This window comes from Colias croceus, chromosome 24 (assembly GCF_905220415.1).
Source record: "Colias croceus chromosome 24, ilColCroc2.1".
In the NCBI taxonomy this organism is placed as follows: Eukaryota; Metazoa; Arthropoda; class Insecta; order Lepidoptera; family Pieridae; genus Colias; species Colias croceus.
Genome location: NC_059560.1, coordinates 7,296,147 through 7,318,659, shown reverse-complemented (window position 1 = coordinate 7,318,659; position 22,513 = coordinate 7,296,147). Strand labels below are relative to the sequence as shown.

The 22,513-nt window shown below is 32.1% G+C and overlaps 1 protein-coding gene across 1 annotated transcript; it reads left to right on the top strand.

The window, feature by feature from the left end:
• The first annotated feature begins 14,802 nt into the window (after nucleotides 1–14,802).
• Nucleotides 14,803–15,865, top strand: LOC123702848 (zinc finger protein mnm-2). Its single transcript, XM_045650669.1, has one exon. It carries the CDS (start codon nucleotides 14,803–14,805, stop codon nucleotides 15,763–15,765), a length of 963 nt encoding a protein of 320 aa, XP_045506625.1. The 3' UTR covers nucleotides 15,766–15,865.
• Nucleotides 15,866–22,513: the final 6,648 nt, after the last annotated feature.

Genomic DNA, 22,513 nt, shown 5'->3' with positions numbered 1-22,513 from the left:
CGTAAAATAATTAAAAAAAAGTAGTTAAGTCTGTGGTTTAGAATTTTCGAAGCGTTTAATCCAAGAAGGAGTCAAAACAAAGGAGGAATCGAAGAAAAGAAGGTTCTTTTGCCATGATGGGTCCCGAAGAGTATAAGTAGTAACTATGTAAAATGGGTTCGTTTTTGTAAGCAACATTAATTTTGTAAGTTCTTCACCGTTAACTGAAACATGAACATGAAAAAGTTTACTTTTTTTTTTAAAAATCGCATTGGCACACAATTTATAAATGTATTTTTAATTTAAATTTTAATATAAAATGCCTAAAATTTTAATTATTTTGTCATGTAATAAATGAATAAATAAATGGAACAATTAGGATAAACTTTCATTAACATGGACCCTTTGAGATCCCCTCGAGATCAAATTTATTTATAGTATTTAACCATTTGAGAATTTAGAAAAGGGTGTTAAATGGTTTGGTCGGTAAATGTATGGGTGTGGCGTAACAGATGTGTCGATTTTGATGTTCTTTTATGTTTAGATTTTAGGGTCTTTTGCTATAGACTGGTATAGACCACAGGCACACGTAAGTAATATATGGCTGTTGGATTCTGGATGTTTGTGGTAAGTTATATTGAAGATATTTCAAATTTCTCGTAAGTATACTTAGGTATTTAAATCTTTTTAAATTTTAGTTTGTAGAATTCTCCTATAAATATCCTCAGTTGTTTGAATTTTATTTTGTTGTTAGCAAAGATAACTATAGGTAATAATAGACGTAACTACCTTAAAACAGTAATAGACGTTTTCCTACTGATTTTCTCGGAAGAAGCATTTAAAATTTGTATGAAGTAATGAAAGAACGAGAAAAATTAAAAGATTTCGAGTTTCGTTTCAACTAGGTTTTCGACCGAGGTTTCGCCCGCGTTTTCTGTAACAAATACATACTAAGCACAGTCTAATATATCTACTGTGATATGTGCAGATTTTCAATAATAAATTAGATTTGGCGGCATTGGATACTATATAAGGTCATTCTTAATAATTTTTTCTTTGTACTTTTGTCATCGTACTTTATACCTCTCACCATGTGCCAATACTAAGATGTATGTGCGAACAAAATTAATATTATGATTTAAAATTTGTAAAGTGTCACATTGAGTCGATTCGCTTCGCTCTCTCGCCCCGTCACACGGTTTAGAAAAGTCAAATATTCAATTATCCATCGTTACAACATTATTGCAATTATATCATCAAAACTCATATATAACTGAACCTTATTCCTTCAGTGTAGAATACACTATAGCTTGTAGCGGTTCAACAAAAATAAGTACTTAGTATAGATGATATTGTTGAAAAGATCATGAGTGCATTAGCCATTGTGGTTGCATACAATACATTCAATAAGTCAACGGTTTTAAATTTGGCAGAAAATATGATTCATTCAAAATTATACTCTATACCTTAGGGATATGGTTGAAAATTGTAGTGAACTAGTTTGACAGTGCATTCTTTTTTTACTTTTTTTTATTTGCGCTCGCTAAATTGGGTTAGGATCCGAGTATTATGTCAGCTTAAGAATTTGACACTTCAATTTAAGAGGCTTAAATGTTATACGTTTTGTTCATAAATACGATTATCTTGTGTTTGTTATTGTTTGATTCATAATACTATTGTTGGCAGGTGTTGATTTTGTACAAATGATTGAGTTTTTGAAGTGCTTGTGTCAGTGAAAGCACTTTCTTTACAGTAACCTACATCTTACAATGAATCTATAGTTTTATTGATACAGCTATATTTATTTTTGTTGTATGACCATTGTACTGAAAATCGATTTAAAGAGATTACTCGCATAAATTTTATTTTTCTGTTATGATAAAACTTGAGGTCTTGCGTAATGTAAGCTAAGTAGTTATTATTTTGTGGTAACGTCTTTGTTACCTAATTCATAAACACCTTGAAAGCTTCCTTAGAGGTATACTTAAAGTAAATTATCGTTTTCCTAAAACTGGTGGAAATCAGTCAAAATTTCAGTTCACTACTTTTTCTTACCTAGCGGCTACTGCATATACTTATTTTTTAATCTAAAACGAGTTAATGTTAAAAAAATTAAAGGCCGATTAAAAGTGCATTCTTCCTGTGCAATTCAATACCGGTGCCTCGTGAAAATTAAAATTACATATCTGGTTCAAACTCAAACCATGGACCAATATTATACTATCCATGCTCAAACTCAAATTTATTTATTCAAAGACTTCTTCTAGAAGCACTTTTGAAACGTCATTATAGTATAGTTATTTTCATTAGTTTATATTTTTTGAGCTCGATAGGCATTAAGTTTTATATTATCAACGCAAACTTTTAATAAATAACTTTAAGTGTTATCATAAAGCAACAATGGGATTGGCGGGAAATCTACTTACTATCGATTTAAGATGAAAAGGATAACAAATGATTCAATGACAATAGGTGTGTTCGCGCGGAAATTCGGCGGCTGACCGCGAAGCACGTGTGACATCTGGCTGGAATTTTATATAAGCAGCTGGCAACTAAATAAAAAAAGAAATTAAGAAAAAAAGAAGAAACCAAGAAGAAACAAATGAATTTTGGCGGGAATGTGAACTGTCATCGATGTCAATTTTTACCAAATCGTATCGAAACATGAAACAAAATTTTATCTAAGCTTTTGCAATCTTTACTTTTTCATATAAATGTTCAATCAATTAAACATACCCTCAGGAACAATGCTTGACGTTTTCAACCATGTAAGTAGGTATCAAAATAGTGTAGTTTGTGAAAAATATTACTGAGCTAAGTACCTATCTACTTATTAAGTAAAGCACAGAGATATAACTATCTATATTTTTAGCTAACACTATATTATTTATCTGTCATATTTGCACTTCTAACGCAAGCTCTGTAGTTTCTTAAATGATCATTCTGATTATTTTAAATGACGTAAATGTAGCGTAGACGTTAAAATAACGTAATATCTAGAAGCTAAACAAAATTTATAAACTACCTCACCGGCACGGAATCTTGGCCACTGCAAATTTTTGCGTAAAATAACACTATTTCTTTTCTACTACAAAATTCAATAAAAATTTAATCAAAACTAGTTACTTTAATGTTTTTACTAACTTTTAGTAATAATTAGAAGTTAATAAGAAGTACTACCGAGTAGATATGAATTAAACAAGAATTTACGCTTTTCCTGTGAAATTTAAATGATTTCTTAAAAAATGCTAAAAAATTAGAAAGAACGTTTCCATAAAAAAATTGAACCTTTTAATAAAGGTTGTTTCCTTCTCTTGCCTTAACTACGCTACGAGCTGGCCACTCCAATTTTTCAATAATAACCTCTTGAAGGTACTCTTATACGTATCGTACGACACGCGGACGTGCGTTATAGTGTATAAGTAGCAAATTTTCTTCACTGATAAACCTGTAATAGGGCTGAAAATGTTCCTGGAGAATTTCCTCGATGTACCTGATCAAATTTAAGCCATTATCTACGATAAATAACTCCGTGCGAGCATCGAAACTTATACCTCCCCATACCATTATTGACCCTCCATGAAAAATCGCATTTTGAGTGTGGTGATGTGTGAAAACCTCTCTTCTCGTCTCCTCTATACTGACTGTTGGCTATCAGAAGCTCGTAAAGTGCCTTAGCAGCCATCTGTGAACACCTCACGAGCGCACTGGCTGTGGGTCCAGTTTTCATGTTCTCGTGCAAAACGAAGACGTGCTTCTCTGTGATGTCTGAGGAGTTCTGGACGGCGTGCTGGTCTGAAAACCTTCAAATTAACTTCTTTCATTAGTCTTCTCACCGATTGCTCACTCACATTTATTATCCTGGTGTTTTAGAGCCGGTGGCGTATCCTAAAAACTGTCAGAAAGCCATTTCTGAGTATCTCTCGAACAATAAACGGGTCTTCTCGAGCTGATGTGCACCTCACACCTTCATTTCCTGGTCTGCACATGTGGCTGCCAGTCTCCTGGTATCTTCTCCATGCATAGTGCATCGCTGAACGAGGTACGTACTGTACATTAGGTACTTTACGTTGCGGCAGTCATTGGTCTAACATTGTGATGGCCTGAGTAGGTTGTTCAGATGTTAATGGCATTTTTAATTGTTTGTTATGATCATTGACTACAGTACAACAATAACAATATCTTAAAACGGCATAAAAGATATCGAAAAAAGTTTAAAACGAACAATTCGTAACTTCGGCTTAACCGCACAAATCACAAATTTCGAATAACTCTTCAAAAGTGGTAAAAGATTATTCTCAAACTCAATGATTTCTTACCATAAAATTAAACAAATAATATGTTAACATATCTGCATACAAAAAAATCGTGAAAAACACTTCAAACTTTTTTTATCGGCAAATTTGTAAGTGGCCAAGATTCCGTGCCGGTGAGTGTATAAGGTTACGTAACTCTATAGAGCAAATAGGATCTTACCGATGTTATAGTTTTCTATTGGTAAAAGGATTTTCAGTTCAGTGCTTTTTCAGATTATCCATAGTTTAGCTTTTTAAAAACTATCATGAGAAATAATTCTGTCTATATCAATGCAACTATAATACATATCTATAAGACATAATTTATAGAAATTGTTAATTGTTATGATTTAGGTAATAGTTCAGGATACATCGTCCATTTTTGCAAGTGACTACTATCAAGCTAATTTTCCGTTTGTAGCTTTATTTTGATGAGACGCCCAATAATTTCGTGTACGAAAGTCTCGATTGTGGTAGCTAACAGAGATAACAAGGATAAAAATTTTTGATTTGATGGTTCTCAAATATTTATTACTAACTGAATGAATTTTTTTTTGTTCAATCTCAAGATAATTACCTAAATTATTCGAAAAAATATTTGTCCTACAAAATCTATAGTTTGTTCAAAGAGTCCCCCTTTCCAAAGTGTATCGATAACGAGGTCATCATAAATGATTACTAACAAGCTGATTTTTTTGTTTTCACTTAGTTAATGTTTATATAATTCAACAGACATATTGTCCTACAAATTGCGTAATAAATATTTGAGAACCATCAAATCAAAAAATTTTATCCTTTATATCTCTGTTAGCTACCCCAATCGAGAGTTTCGTACACGAAATTATTCGTTGTCTCATCAAAATAAAGCTACAAACGGAAAATCAGCTTGATAGTAGTCACTTGCAAAAATGGGCGATGTATCCTGAACTATAATTGTTATTTATATAAATGTGAGAGCATAGTATTTGTTATTATAACAAAACAATCCAAAAATCCACCAATATTTCTTTCCTCTCCACACTCACAAAATTGTTACAATTTCATCGTCGCAGGTTTACAATGCGAAAACAAACAACGCAAGTGACATCTACATCAAAAGTAATTCAAAAAGTAGGCGACGACAGCCTACCTGCACAATGTGTTGCAAACAAAGATTCGCCACATCAATCGACTGACCGATCACCAGCGGCATCTTTGAGAGCACACATAAAAGTAGGTAATTGTCACAGTCCTTTGACAGCGGCCGCCATTAAAGTTTGAAAAGTGCCGACCAAGGTGCCGACAATGTATTGAAATAACTACATGACGGTCGCGTAAATATTTTATTAGTATTAATGTTGAATGTGCAAAAAATTCTGTAGAGCAAAAGTGCTTTTGGGGTGAAATCGTGTTCTATTAACATTATAAACAAGTAACTTATAAAGTTAATTTGTTTTTTCGTGTAATAAAAATTTTGATAAAGAAATAGATAGAAGACTAATAATAAAAATGCTACTTTTAATACGCTAGCGAAATAATTGTGTTTATTTCTGCAGTAACTATTACATATCACGACCTTTTGTTAAGTTTATACCTAATAGAGCTTTTCAGGCGTATGAAGTCGATAGACTATTTTTAAGCAAGTAAACAAGTGGGGCTATTATGAAACCTACGCTCTCTTATTTTATCCCACTCTCTCAGTAATTTTCCTAATCCTGCTATTCATTGTTATATTTTCGACCTCATATAATGTAGTTGTTTTACTTAATTTCACGTCAATTGTATTCGAAAGTTTGCTAAATTCTTTTAGATATACATATAAATGACTAGCTTAGCTTCGCGGTTTCACCCGCGTGGATTTGATCATGTTGGTCTTAGCGTAAATATATAATACAGCCAACCTTCCTCGATAAATGGGCTATCTAACACCGAAAGAATATATCAAATCGGAGCATTTCCTGAGAGTAGCGCGTTCAAACAAACAAACTCTTCAGCTTTATAATATTATAAGTATAGATATGCGTTCGTATCAGAGTTATTATTTGTAGTGTAAATTTCACAATCAATATCTTAGCTACAATCAAATACATAATCGCTAATAATTTTTACACCCGCTTCGAACCCAAAGCTTCTGAATATAAAGGGTTACATTCACGTCAAGTATTTGTTAACAAGCCGCCACACCTTGATTCGCTTGACACTTGCGAAAGCCACTCATGCGTGAGGGTTGTGTCACACGGACAGACCTATTGTGTACTATTATGAAACTTTTGAGCTTTATGTAGAATATGTGCAAAATTATGTAGGTAGAGATTAAATTTGCAGCTATGTATTTCCTTTAAAATTGCAATATAATAGATATATTTTGGTTGCCTGGTGTGTAAACTTTTAATGAGTTTTTCATTTAATACGTTCTATTCGGTTTATAAGATAGAAATAAAATGTTCACTTAATTTATTTCCAGTGATTTCATTCGTGGTTTTCGCAGGCGGCTTTGCTAAGTTATTTCATGCCATCGCTCTACGTTGCCTACGGTATTCCGTAGACATTGCCTTCAACATAAATAGCCTATTATTTCAAAGTTCTATGTATAAAATCTATATCTATGTGTTAAGAGGGCTTATTCAATTTAACGCAAGTCAAAATCTCCGCGATCTATTACGATAGATCGCGGCTTGCGCTATCCTTTTACTATGAACAGCATAAGTCCACAGGAGAGCGCCGAGCAACATGTCCTCTCTCTGGAAAGGCTCGCTGCCGACTGATTTTAATCGGGTCGCGCGCAGTGTTTTATAGTACTTTAAAAAAAATTGTAGAAAAATAATAGAGGTACCTTAGTTGATTTTTTAAATTTTATCTTATAAGTAAGACGTTCTTTTATTGCAATATGTAAAAATAATATTAAACTAAGTCAAATATCTTGGTGAAAATAATCATTTTGTCGACTATAATTTCTAAAAAAATTCACATTGTTCGGATTTTAATTTCGTAAGTTAGGAGTCCAAAATAAAAAAATCTTTTAACTAACTATTTTAATAAGGATTTTTGCAGTTAGTTAAAAAAAATTGTGTGTTAGATCTGTCAGCGATTTCAGATATTTTTAGCTTCGAAATTGACACTAAAAGCGAAATCAAGTAATCATCGGCTCAGTTATCTTGATGGTATTCACAAATACTGTATTAATTGAAAAAAACTCTTAACTAACTATATAGACAATAAAATTTCCTAAAATTATTAGTAATTCATATGTTTGTAAGATAAGTGGTTGATGGACAATCTGGTTTGAAAAATCACATATTTGAGCCAAACAGCGCACGGACCGCGTACACGGCCTTAACATTCAACCATTTTTTCAGCGTGAAAACAAAACAAACAGACATTTCTCTTGCTTTATTAAATTGGTGGAGTGTAGTAATGATTATTTTCCAATAAGAACCTTTTATAGATTTTCTGTTTGAACGCTTTTTAATTATTATTCTTTTATATGGCTTACTAGCTTTCCATGCGCGGCTTTGCTCTCGTAGTCAAAGAAAATTCCCGTGGGAATGAGATGTCGGTTTTAACGCGGTAAATAGTAGCCTTGGTCTCTCTCTAGACTCTAGCTACTCTATTACGACGCATGTGTATTGAAGTTGCGTGAATAAATCAAACAAACAAACAGCCTTTCGCACTTATACAATACTAAAAGTTCTTTTAATAAATAAGGATTATTGTGTCGACCTACAATTAAGAAATAAACAGGAAAATTAAGTATTATAAACGGGAAAGTTTGTAAGCATGAATGTTTGTTAATTACTCTTTCTGAATTAACACACATGCTAACTACTTACCTACAAAAAGCCTACATAATATTACAAGTTGGGGACAAAACATGATTCGATTTAAATTAAGAATGACACGACTATGAAACATTTTTTTAAAAATTCATTCCGGGAGCTTAGAGCTTTGGTAAGTTTTACATAAAAAGTATTTTAACTCGTGCGAATGGTATCCGTTTTAAAAAGCTTTATAAACAAAATCATAACACCTTCACAGTAAAAGTTATTCGACGATACGTCGAGATAGTTCTATTTAGTTCTAGTAAGAGCTTTGTGGTCGATCAATCATAATTTTTTAAAGTTTACAGACTAGATAGAAGACAAATAAAGATGGATGAACCCTTTATGTTAGTTATGTCATAATATTGCATCGTATTTGTTGCTGTTATTGTTAAAATTTGATTTGATGAAATAGGTGGAAGTTTAGTAAATCATTGCAATACCTACTCACCAATTTTGGTTATTTCTCTACCTATATCGGTTCTTTTATGGTAAGAATTATTAAACTCAAACTCATACATTTATTTATTCAATTAGACTTCTTCTAGAAGCACTATTGAATCGTCAATAGGTACATATTTTTAACATTTAACACAGATTCGTAAAGCAGTATCACAGCAGTACCTATCTATGAAGAAGAACCGGCAAGAAACTCCATAGTTGCTCTTTTAAAATCATGTCAATGTCTTATGAATGTGTATTAAATATTAATTACTAAAAAGGAGAGTACCTATTTTAATATGATAATAATATGTCACTTGAATTACAATATTCCAACATGCTCATGCATTTATTTGCATTTTCGCATTTTAAATAGAGATTCGGTTTACTTATCTTACTTTTAACAAAACAACGAATGAACAAGCTTAAAGTAATTTTTATAATTAAATAGGATTACTTACGAAAATTGTATACATATCCTTATATATATTTAGTTTATTTTATTTTATTTTATTTATTATAGAATTTCCAACAAAGCACACAGTTCACGTTTATTACATCTTATTAAAATACATAATCTACTGTACCTTTAATTACAGGAAATTACAGCGTTCAATGTTCATTACAATTCAACTACAATTTGTCATTTTATTAAAAAATATTAGGTATATAACAATAATAATAATTAAAGAGCCATTATATAAATCAAACAAGCATTACTATTTCAGATTTTAAATTCAATAATATGTAAATTTGCTGAAAAATAATATAATATAAATTTAAATTAATTTTTATAATATAATAATAATCTAAAATTTTAATGTATTAATATTTTAAATGTCAAAGTGCTTGAATATTCTAATTAAATTTATTACAATTCATTCAAACTCCATACATAAAATACATTTAATAAGAAGAAGACAATAACAAAATATTTCTATCACTCATTACAGACTCTGAGGATCAACGATTTAAATTCCGTTAATGATTGACCGAAGATGTCTATGTCTCCCGAGATGCCCGTTTTAACTTTTAATCAGCCAGTTTAAATAATTTAATTAAAATATACATCGCTACATTTAAAATGGCGGGACTCTGATACCATAACCCCAATATTTGAACCCTAGTAAGGGGACTACGCCCCTCCCCATTGACCCCACATGGCCCCAACTACAGTGGGGTTCGATTCCCGACCGCAATAACTTGTAATATTTCATTTTTATTCAATTATATGGGAATGCTTTTGCCGATATTTTGTAGTTTTATTTCATCGTATAAGATAATTATTCATTTTAAAGGTTTATAATATTCGAAATGGTATATTCTCTAAATCTTATTATTTTTACAAGGATCTATAAATTTATTTTATAAAGCTGGAAAGTTTGTTTGTTTCTTTGACGCGCTAATCTCAGGAACTACTGGTCCGATTTGAAAACTTCTTTCGGTGTTAGATAGCCCATTTATCGAGGAAGGCTATAGGCTATACTATATCATTACGCTAAGACCAACAGAAGTGGAGGCACGCTGGTGAATCCGCGAAGCGCAGCTAGTATTGTACCAATATGACTGAATTTTCTATGGTGACAATCCTAACATAACAAAAACTAAAAACATAAAAAATTTAAATTATAATAGGAAATATCAAATTTTTCATTTATTACGCAATTTAATACGCAAAAATATTCACTTGATCGATTTGTAAAATTCCATAAGTAAGCTTATAAATAAAGTATTTATTCGCCAAACAAGTAATACCCGAAACTATTTTTGTAACAGGAAAATCGTGAGTTTACGAGCAGAGGAAACTTTATAGAGTCGCCATGTTTACAAGAAGCACAATCTTCATCCTGTGGTTTCACTTGAATACAAGTCTAACTTATTATCTACCTACGAGATTTTGGCCCACGTTTTCAAAGAAAAACCCGCATTTTTCCCGTTCCTGTGGGATTTCCTAAATAAAAAGTAGCCTATGTCATAACTTATTCTGGGTCTTCAGCTACCTACATACCAAATTCCATTGTAATCGGTTCTGCAGTATTTGCGTGAAAGAGTAACAAACATCCTTCCAATCCATACTTTCAAACCATACTTTATAATATTAGTAGGATGTACAACAAGCACAAAAACATATTTTGCATTCACAATTCAAATCATATGTATTTTATGATGTTTTGTTTTGGATAACACTCGCGACTCTCTTTTGCATGCAACCTTCCTTTACGACGGTCTAAAGTTTTAATAAGTGTGTTAACCCAACATTATATCACGGAGGTCTCAATACGAAGGCATAGACAACATAAATATTAAATCGCTAGTTTAGTATAGTTATAGTAGTAAATTTATTATGTACAATTCACAGTCGTTTAGAAACATGAAATCAATAAATCTCGCCATACTATTTAATACAGCGATCTTTATAAAAATCATATAAATCTCCAATATTGAAAGCTTTGGAAATCGTTTAAGAATTGCGTGACGACTTCATAAAATGAAATTTGGTTCACTTTTTATGTCACATTGTGGTACGTTTACTACGCCTGTCATTATTTTGTAGTCAATGGAACGTAGTAGGTGATCATACAGCGTGTTCAGTCTTCTTCTAGCCAAAAGTGTAGAATATAAAGTATCAGAAATGAGTAAAAAGATATGTTTAGGTTATTAAGTAAGGTATTCCACACTAAGAACGAAATCAACGCACTTATCAGTTTAACCTACTAAGTTACCTATCATTGTTACATGTTAATCTAAGCAAAAATACACAAAAAAGTTTGTATTTATTGTTCTTTTAAGTATGTACCTACTACTTATTATATTTACCTATCTAATTAAGCATATACTTACTGCTAAAATTGCATCAATCTGACCAACAACCACAAATCCTACACAAAACAAAATCTAACCAAATTTTGCAATTTAAACATTTTTCATAACCAAAAGTATTTAAAATCAAAAAGAGGTTACTTACAAACATCCTTTATATTAAAATAGCAACTAGTGTGGTCTATGTTTGGCATAATCGCGGTTAAGTTAGCTAAGAACAAAAAGTGCTATAAATTTAAAATGGCTGACAACGTATTGTCCCGTGTCCGGTCCATTCATGCGGCGCGAGACTCCTTGACGCCAAGTTTCATTCAATAAGTACCTACTAAGGAAAGATTATGCTTTTGCGGTTTTATCTAATATATCAGCTTTTTATTTATTGATAGGCCATAGAAATGGAATAATTAAAATTATTCGTTTATTTGTGTGTAAATCTTAAAGATGATTCTTAAATAAAAGTCTTGCGCTTGTATTAAAATTTCAGTTTATTATTGTTGAAAGAAAGAATACTCATAGTAGGTTTAAAAATATAAATGTAAGTTACGAAAGTGATAACAAAAATATTAAATTCCAGGTTTAATACCTTTTTTAATACTTAAGTATATCTAGGTACTAAATAACTGCAAGTAGTCGTGAAAAAGTACTACTTAGTAAAAAAAAATAATTATGATGAAGCAACTGTTAATGAGTCAACAAAAGTAAATAAATAAGTTTTCTTAAAGTTTCTTACATACAAATTTGAAACTTTCTGAGTTCTTTCAAAACGTATAGATACATTTATTTATTAGAATAGTAGCTAGTGACCTACTTAGTAAAGTTATTTACTTAACTTTTGTGTTTACTGAAAGTTCTAGAATACTTAGATTGTATCAGGATATGCTTGTTTACAAGATGTCTTGTTATGTTCTTTATTTTGTATTCAGTTTTAAAGTCATACTCATTGTAGCATTGTTTTGTAAACCTATGCTTTTTAAACATATACGAGCCTAAACTTATTGTGTATTGTAATTGTATTGAAATTTTGTTATTCCTCCTGATTTTCAGCCGAAAGATCGGTTCCAAGATTTCGATTGTATAAAGTATTTTTCTAGATTTATAATGCACTAGCTGTGCCCCGCTGTTTCTCCCGCATTGCTCCGCTCCTGTTGGTCTAGGGTGATGATATAATATATAACCTTCCTCGATAAATGGGCTATCTATCACCGAAATATTTTTTCAAATCGGACCAGTAGTTCCTGAGATTAGCGCGTTCAAACAAATAAACAAGTCTTTTTATTATGAAAAGCAACGGTTCTCTTTTGTTGCAAAAATTAAATTAACATTGTTAATGTTTATTGGGAATGGGTACCTACACAGAAAAAATTGGTTGTCTGTAAAGTCGGTGACGATAGTTGAACGTGACAACGATTGTGCTTCTTTGTCGCTCGTTCCCTCGCTCTCGCTTGCACTGGAACGCCTCAGAGCGAGGTAACGCCGCATGAGTCATGTTATTTCGGGCGTGCAGCCGGCTCTATCGAATTATAAGACGTCGTCACGTCAAAAATTATCATCAACAATCAGTACGAAATTAGCGATATTGAATATTTCGTATAACGGTAAAATATTTTAAAACGTTATTTGCATCAATTGTATGATGAAGAAGCCCATTGAATCCACACATTTTGTGCTATCGATCACACAAACCCAACACAAAAAGGCGGGATTTCATAATCTTGAAAATAATATCTAGCCTCTATAAATGTGTCATGTTTGATGAATCACATTTGATACAGTTATTTTAAAATGAATTTCTTTAAAAATATTACTTGGAACTAGTATAGATACCTACTTATAGCATACATAAACTAAGAGATTTAAAATAAAACAATATCATTTTTATTTTATTTATTTATTATTTCATATACGTCTACGTCGAGTACCTGCCTACAGTAGCTATCTACTGTAGGCAGGTACTATATTATACAATCCATTTTTGTTAGTAGGATGTGTAATTAATTAATGTTGTTAAAGTAATGTTAGCAATTTTAAATTGTAATAAAAAAATTAAATCGACTTGCAAAATCAGCAAAACGCGTCATTCACACACTATTTTTATTGACCTACACCTACATTACAAAAAGTACCTATAATGTTTTTACTCCAAAACATTCAAAAACAAGTTATTTTATTGAATTGTGAACGCGCGATCAATCCATCATGGCCGACACAGAATTTGACAGATCGCGCCAAAATGAACAATTTCGTTCGGTCAAAGACACGCAATCAAGAGCATTGTATAACAATGGATAGAGGATTTGTTTATTTAAAGATTGATCCGTTCCATCAATTTTATTTTGGTGTCAGACCCGTTTTGTTGTAATCCAGGAAATCAATGTTTTGTGATGTTTTTCGTAAGATTTTTTGGTATAGGTAGCTCTTCTTTGATGAACTATTGACAATATTCTATAAAAAGCGCTATTTCTATATACACAATAATATTATGTTCTATTTGAAAGTAGTATATTTTTTATTATGCACGGTCTTACATGAAGATACTCGACTACCCGCTCGGACTATTGCCCCCGACCAAGAGCGGCTTGGCAAAGCAATATAAAAAAAAATTAAATAAACGCTAAATTTATTCAAGTAAGTATCCAACAGAAAACATACTTGATAACATAGATACAAAAAAATATAAAAACCTAGCATTTTCTTCCAATAATTGTGATTGCGTATTTTTTATTGCAACTTTTTATTTCGTTCTTTATGATATGATAAAAAATGACCTTTTCAGGATCTTCATCAAGTACCTAGCGCATGAAAACTTACTGAGTCAGTGTAACGAATTCCTACTTTCACATTAATTATAATACCTACATATTATATTATATGAATTATAATTTACATAAACGCATCGCACATTAAAATATTAAGTAAAGACTACACTAAAAAAATAATAATAATTGCACACTCTCCCATAAACCGCTTACAATTTATGTCTATGTACATCGCGTGTGCATGTCACATAAAATCTCTTTCGGAACCGCAACAATCGGCAAAACCATTAAAACAAACAAGCTTGCAGCTGCAAGGGCCGCAACCACTCGAGTAGAACGCTCTGCCCTCAAGCCCGCCTCCGAACCACGCACAAAAATCAACATAAATAACATTACACACCCCTATCTCAAGCACCATGACAACCTACTCGGAGAAAATGACGTAACTGCGCAGATAATACTAAACCAAACTCCACTCAGCGTATCCGAACGCAAGACTCAATGTGGCGCCAAAACTAACAGCGCATAGACAAAAAAAACAATAGCGGTTGAAGTGTGCAACAATTGAATATTTTGTCTCTTTCGACCATTCAATAGTATCCCTCTACTTTGGCTTTTATTAAATTTATTGTTAAAGGAATGTATATAAAAGTTGTTGAAATGAAAAAGGGTCCAGTCTCGTACTTGACTTGTGTGTGACATCTTCTATCAACGATGCTGTCGTCTCAGCAAAAGTTTTCCAAGCTATTCAGACCTTGGGACCTTAGTGAAAATCAAAAACAAATGGATGCTAATAGTGAAACAGACATGGAACAATCAACGACGAAGAAGCGTAGATTAGTTGAAAACAAGCGTGAAAATCGTTTACGAAAAATTCGCGGTACTTTTAAGAAAAGTGACGTTAATCAAGATTGTACCGTTTCAACGACAACAGAAGATAACGAAGACAAAAAGCCAATCAACGTTGACGAAAATTCGGAAAGTTCAGACGCTTTCGATTCCCCCATGCACAACTTAAGCTTATGCTGTGATAGACTGCTAGAAGAACCAACTAACGCAACAAAAGATGATATCAAACATAGCAAACCCAACCAGAAAGAAATTCATGAAAATTACACGACAGCATATCCTGCTACTATACCACAAAGTACTGCACACTATCCGGGATACATACCAGAGTATCTCCCTGGAGATATCGCGCAAACCCTCGGCATTCCACCAACCGATCCGCTTCTTCTAGAATCCCTCGCTCAAGGATACGCGATGGAATTAGAATACGCCAGAATTCTCCAACAAGAAAGTGAAGCCAAACTTCTGAACGCGAGAAAACAGCGTCCGAAGAAATACAAATGCCCGCATTGCAACGTAGGTTTTTCCAACAATGGGCAATTGAAAGGCCACGTCAGGATCCACACGGGCGAGCGACCTTTCAAATGCGACGAGAAGGACTGCGGAAAAACGTTTACCAGAAATGAGGAGTTGACCAGACACAAGCGGATACATTCTGGTGTCAGACCGTATCCGTGCCAGACCTGCGGGAAGAAGTTTGGGCGGCGGGACCATTTGAAAAAACATACGCGCACACATTTTGTTCAGGCAGAGAGGATGATGCCGGTGTTCGTGCCTCTGTCCGCGATGCCGCATGTGGCTGGGTTTCCTTATTTATATGGTTACTAAATCAAAAAGGTACGCGAAATATAAGAAAAATAATATCTTGATGTTGTGTAGTATTCACGTGCGTAGCGCGACGCTTACAACCGTAAGGCCGCATACAAACGTGCTACGGCGGTCGAAATTATTCTAATCTTTCTGTGTAAGTGTATTTAACAACACATAAAATTAACAATTACATATTTACATACCAAGTAATGTGTAAAAAAATTTTAAATATTGTAATATTTAAATATTGTAATTGAAGGTTGTCTATTTGTAAAAATTTAAAAGCGATTAAATATTTTCATAGACATTTTTTACCGTGGTTAAGATGTAAATTCTAAGAAATGCCTGTATGTAAATAATAATAAAATAAATTAATGTCTAAATTATAAAACAAGGTTGTGAAACAAATATATTGTACAAAATTATACGTAAACAGAATATATCGGAGTTTTAAAAGAATATATTTTATGAATACAAATCATCGTATTTTAATTGACCTCCCAAACATACAACTATGATTATAATATTATATAATTGGTTTTGGTGCAGTCATTATATTTTATTTTTTTAGTGAAATAAAAAAAATATATTTAAACACACAAAAATACCTCCTTACTTATTATTGGTTTTAAAATTTAAATAGTACTTAATAGTAGCTAACGCTACTAACTTTACCTGCTACCTAATAAAATAAACGCTAATTTTCTATTAGAATAATATATGGATGTTTGTTAATCTTTTACACGAAATCCACTTAACATAATATTTTAATGATATTTTGCAGCTTAATCTGTAGCATCACTTGTTTTTTCCCGCGGGTTTCATACGTGAGTGAAACCGCGCGGCACGGCTAGAATGATAGAATCATAGAATACTAAAATCACAGAACTATATCGAGATATAGATCTGTGACTAAAATAGTAAGTTTATTAAAAACTAGCTTACCACCCGTGGCTTCGCCCGCTTTGACTTAAACCTAGTAAATTATATACCTACTAAAACCTTCCTCTTGAATCACTCTATCTATTAAAAAAAAACCGCCTCAAAATCAAAATGCAAAAGATTTAAGCATACAAAGGGACTTAGGGACAGAGAAAGTGACTTTGTTTTATCTATGTAGTGATTTATTTATTTTTTTCTTCTAGTAGTTAAGTCTGTGCCACTACTTATCATAAATAAAATAACCTTTGACTGTTGTCACTTTGGAAGAAGTTTTCCTCTTTGAAACTTTTTAATTAAGTTAGGTGTTATCCAACTGAAGCTTTGATACTAAAATTTTGCTTTTTTGGTAGAGTTCACAGAACTTTACAGTGTGTCCCACTATTGGTATACTAAGCGCGAAGGGACTTGTAGTTTCATCACGTAAAAAATACTTACAACAAAGTAATGTCAAAAAATTTTTGCTAATTTTTTCCTGAAAATCCATGTTTTCCTCTCTAGCTCCGCGCAGCCGGCATACCTATTACCGCTTCTCTAATGTGAGCATTTTGTCTATGAAAACATAATCTTAAACGACAGCTCACGATTGGGCTGAAAACGATTGGGCAAAATTGGGTGGGTTGCTTGTTTTGGGTGTAGGTACACATAGAGTTTTAAGAATTCATCTATTTGAAAAAAAAAATGGGTCAGGATTTTTTTACGTATTTTTTATGTACTCGCAGCGTATGCAAAACTATAACCTCCTTTGAGTTTAGTATACCCACAGTGGGACTGCATCGATCTTTGGTTTTGTAATTATTTTTATTAATTATTTCTATAAATTATATTCCTCAAGCCTTCCTCGTGAATCACTCTATCTATTAAAAAATCTGCATCAAAATCCGTTGCGCATTGTTCAAGATCTAAGCATACATAGGGACCAACAGACAGCGACAGCGACTTTGCTTTATAGGTACTACGTATAGTATTTTTAAGTACATTAATAATAACATAAAAAACATATTAAACCTATAAAGCTTAATTTATAAAATACTAGGTTTTCGCCCGCGGCTTCGCCCGCGCAGTCAAAGAAAAACCCGCATAGTTCCCGCTCCCGTGGGATTTCCGGGATTGCGTCATTTTCCCGGGATAAAAAGTAGCCTATGTCCTTTCTCGGGTATCAAAATATCTCCATACCAAATTTCATGACAATTGGTTCAGTAGTTTAGGCGTGATTGAGTAACAGACAGACAGACAGACAGAGTTACTTTCGCATAATTATAATATTAGTATGGATAATATGTTATAATATGTAGTATGTAGGTAGTTAAAGTACAGTTATAGGCCTCTCTCTATATTTTTTTTTACCTAACTAATTCGGGGTTAACTACCTACCTACTAAGTATATTTTTGCCGATACCTACTAAAATATTATATCGTTGATAAATAAATTGAATGTAATAATATAAGTAAATTTACTTTATTATAAAGAAATACAAATAAAATAGCAGTCGCTTCTAAGAAAGCCATCTAATATTTTTAAAATCAAAATCGACTACAAAAGCGCGCATATCAATCAAATTCCATTTTTAAATTCAATGGACAACAAAATGCCTTCGTACATGCGCAATTCAAATGTTTATAGAAAAAAAAAACACAAAACGTCAAAGTACGAACTTCCGGTCTATAGTGGAACAGATCTGTGGAACAGATAAACAATTAGTATTCGCAAAATATTTTGACTCTGTGTCATTGTGTCATGAGAAGCACACTTGCGTCTATTGATTTAAAAAAATCAATCATTATTTACCGTTGACAGCTTTATGGGTGTGATGTGTATAAAAATTTCAGGAGATTTTTATAATAGGCTGTATTGTCTGGACTAGCTAATGTTGACCGGCTCTTACCTTACAATATTTTACATAATTCGCTCAGAAACAAACTTATAGCTTCAACCTAGTAATAAAATACTTACTATAAAAATTTAAACTATACAATTCTACTCTTTGAACTATTTCCTTCTACGCTGCCAGAACATTTACAAAATAAAAATATAAAGAAGAAATATTATACCTTATCATAAATGACTTAATACTAATTAGATCAGCCGTCGTTTTGAGAACACACATTTATAGGCAAGGACAAAATAAGTACCTACAATGTTAAACGCCATTAATATTAAATTGGCGCAAATGATCGCCGTTCCCACGTGTAAATGTAATGATAATCGGATGTCCGTCTTCTCAGCGTGATATCAACACAAAATTATACAATTTAACGTCTTGTTGAATGAGATGTCAATACTTTGTGATACGGAGATATATGGGCTTTTGCTAATAATTTCTGAGGTGTAAGGCATATATTTCTTGTAATGTATTAGTTTTCAACGTACTGCGAAATTGTAGAGTTGGTTTAGCCCATAACCTATGACTAATATATATTACAAAAATACCGATAAAATTATTAAATAAAAGTTCTAGGTAGTGTAAAAGTTTAGAATTACAATAAATTTGATACATAGGTAAACATTGACACTCTAAGTGTGTGTATTATGTACATAATACAAATATGTAGATAGAAGCAATAGGAATTATTTTGTTATATTAATTGGTGGTAGAATAAATTTGGCTATCATAGATTAAAGAATAAAAGTTCTCTAAATGCTTTTTAAATATCTACATGTACTTTAATAGCACATACTTTAATAGCACTCACAAAATCGAACTTTTAAAATATAACACAAAATTTTTGTGAAGATATACTGTGAGAATTTTAGAGTTATTTAAAAAATGTCCTTTATAAATTTTATTTGAGCATTAACCCGCCTACAATCCTACAAATTTGTTCAATAGATAATTTATTAGATGAATCCATGATGAATCAGATAATAAAAAACTACATTCGATCGTGAGCAGGTGACGTGAATGAATGATTTTTTTTCGTCTAAATTAATGACCGAAGTTGTGTAAACATTTATTGTCTGTGGAAAATACGTTCATTCATTGTTATTTTACAAAATATATGAATAAAGAAGGTGGGTTTTTGTGCGTGCAAAGGATTTGTATTTTGTGTCCACTTCATTCATGTTTGGCAAAAAGATTTTGGAATGTGAATCGTTTTGAACTTTTTTAGTTGTATGCATAATTTTATGTTAGTACTTACTATCTACATATTGAAATGCAACATTTTACGTAATATAATATTACCGATTACGTATTTACGTAAAAAATTAAGTAAGTATAAGTAAGATAGAGGAGATGTAAGTAACAGAGATAAGTGAGCTTCTACATATTATAATAGTTAAATTATTCTGTTTCGGAAAAAACAATGTTTGTTCATAAAAAATTACGTAAAATTAAGTATTCCCCACACTACTCTTCTAAGAAATTAGTTACCCGTAGCACCAATCGTAGCACTGACCAATATCACCCCATCAGTTAAATAACCTTTTAGAATTATTATCAGGAACTATTTCTTGAATAATTTTTATATTGATATTGTAAAAATTATTAAAGAAATAGTTCCTGATTTCCATTGTAAGAATAAAAACTAGTAGATATTTAAATTTTAATCCCAACGAACACTAAAGTTTTAGAAATACCCAATAATATTGCATGCCTAACATCTTTATTTAATGTAAGGATTATTTTACAAACGTACTTTGTCCCAGGGCCATAAATTAGTAACAATTAACGGCAGACCCTGGGAACTTTAGTCAGGTGGTCTTTCACGCCTACGCTTATGTTTTTTTCACTACCTGGCTACTGCATGCCAATTATAGTAGTGACTCCATGATTACTGGGATATTTTGTTAAATTTATTGGTTTATTCATGCTTATAATTTTAACTAAATGACATGTATATAAATGTATGAGTGCTTGTTATTTTGTGTACAAATATGTAATAGTAAAAAAACTACACATGTAATTAATCGTAATTTCTTAGTATTAGTATACAATTAAGAAGATATTTTTTCATAAGTTAGTTTTTCTAGTTAGTGTTGAGTTGATGAATCTTTTATTTCTACATGGACACCTTGATGAAATCTTATGTAGCCATTATCAAAAAGATATTTTATTAACTCATTAGACTATTGAACAAGCTTCTAACCAACTTTTAACGAAACTTTAATTACTATATTTTGATTTTTTTTATGAGACGGTTCCTTATCCTAGAATCTCATGGCCAACCTACAATTGTTCAAATAGAGTGCTAAGGATTGCGTGTACAATACAAATAGCCGTTTACCGTGGCCATTACACTACAATGCTCATTCATGAGATGACTTTAAAAATACAAAAAAAGGTTGCGATTATTCTCACGGGCAGCACTTGAAGTTTTTTTTAATTCGTTTTGGCAGGTTGTATCATAGCCCGCCAATTTTTACGTGTTTGACATTTGACAGTTGAATAGCCGCCACTTTTTTTTACCGCGAAAAATGTGATCGATTCGATGCAATATATGTATTTGTTTATCTGGGCTTACGGACTTGTCGCACCTTATGTATACTCCCACGATTTGGTAGAAGAGGAAGCTTGTATAAAAATGTAGAAAATTATAATATTTGCTGTGTTCATTTTTTTGATGATGCATGTTAATCCTTTTTTACACGATGATTGTTTCATTCATTAAAAAAGCGTGGAATATACCATGGTAATCAAACGACGCGCGACGCATCGATTGAGTATATTCCAAGTTTCTTATTTTCTCAGTACATACATTTAATAAACCTTATTTTTAAAGACTAAAAGATTAGGAAAATCTAACGTAAGTACATATTTAAAATATTAAATATAAAAAAAGGTATTACAATTTGGTACTTTTATACGAACCATTAAAGTACCAAATTGTAATAACTTTTTTTAATACAACTAATGTATAATGGTGACGATCATCTTCAAATATTCAATTAATTTAAATTGACATACAGAAAACGGAAGGAAGGACACAAATGATATAAAATGGCGGCCACCCAGCGCGCGATTTGTCATTATCCTAATGATAGTGTGTGAAAGAAATCAATAAATAAATTGCGGTTTTGGGGACTGCATTATGTAAATGCAAAGTTAAGTATAGGGTAATTCCGGGGTAGATGGCCATAAGGTAGAGATGGCCTATCGAAATATTTCAGTGATTCGCTCACTAACTGTTACTGTTTAGTGCTTAGTTCGCTGCTCGTCGTGCGTGAGGACAAAAGTACGGCAAAATATTAAGCGAAAAACAAAGAAAATATAAGTAAATCCTTTGTTTTTTGATTCAAATAGCTTGAATATTTTTTAGATGTCAACTATTTTACGGAATTGTGGTCTTGGTTTCTTAAAATAATGGTGATATTTGTCTTTGTTGTAAAGTATACGAGCAGTGCTACGTTATAACCTCAAAATATTTGCTTCAAGTCATTACTTGTTTTAGTTTTTGTTGTGGCCATCTCTCCTGGAATATAAGGACAGATGGCCAATTCTAGTCGGTATATGATGGCCATAGTGTAATAGTATAAAAATCACGTTTTGCACAAATAATTGATTTATTTTTAGATTTGTTTTAAATGCCTAATAGAAACAGGAAAAAGGCAGTGGCTGTGAAAGGTCGGAAAAATCGCTACTAAAAGCAGCTGTTAATGCATAAACGTACGCGTGGCAGGACTCCAGTACCAAATACCTAAACTTTTTAAGGTATTCATCAAAAACAAGAATAAAGAAAAATAATTCCTTTAACGATGGATCACGTGAGCGAATAGCCAACGAATAAGCCGAACATTTAAAATTATAGCATAAATTTAACCAACAGAATCAAAAAGCGGGATATGACTGGTAACAGATGTTCTAAAGCAGAAATAGTGATTACCCTT

What these genes read in the sequence shown, in the direction of transcription:
- LOC123702848 (XM_045650669.1), top strand. Translation starts at nt 14,803, where the DNA reads ATGCTGTCGTCTCAGCAAAAGTTTTCCAAGCTATTCAGACCTTGGGAC.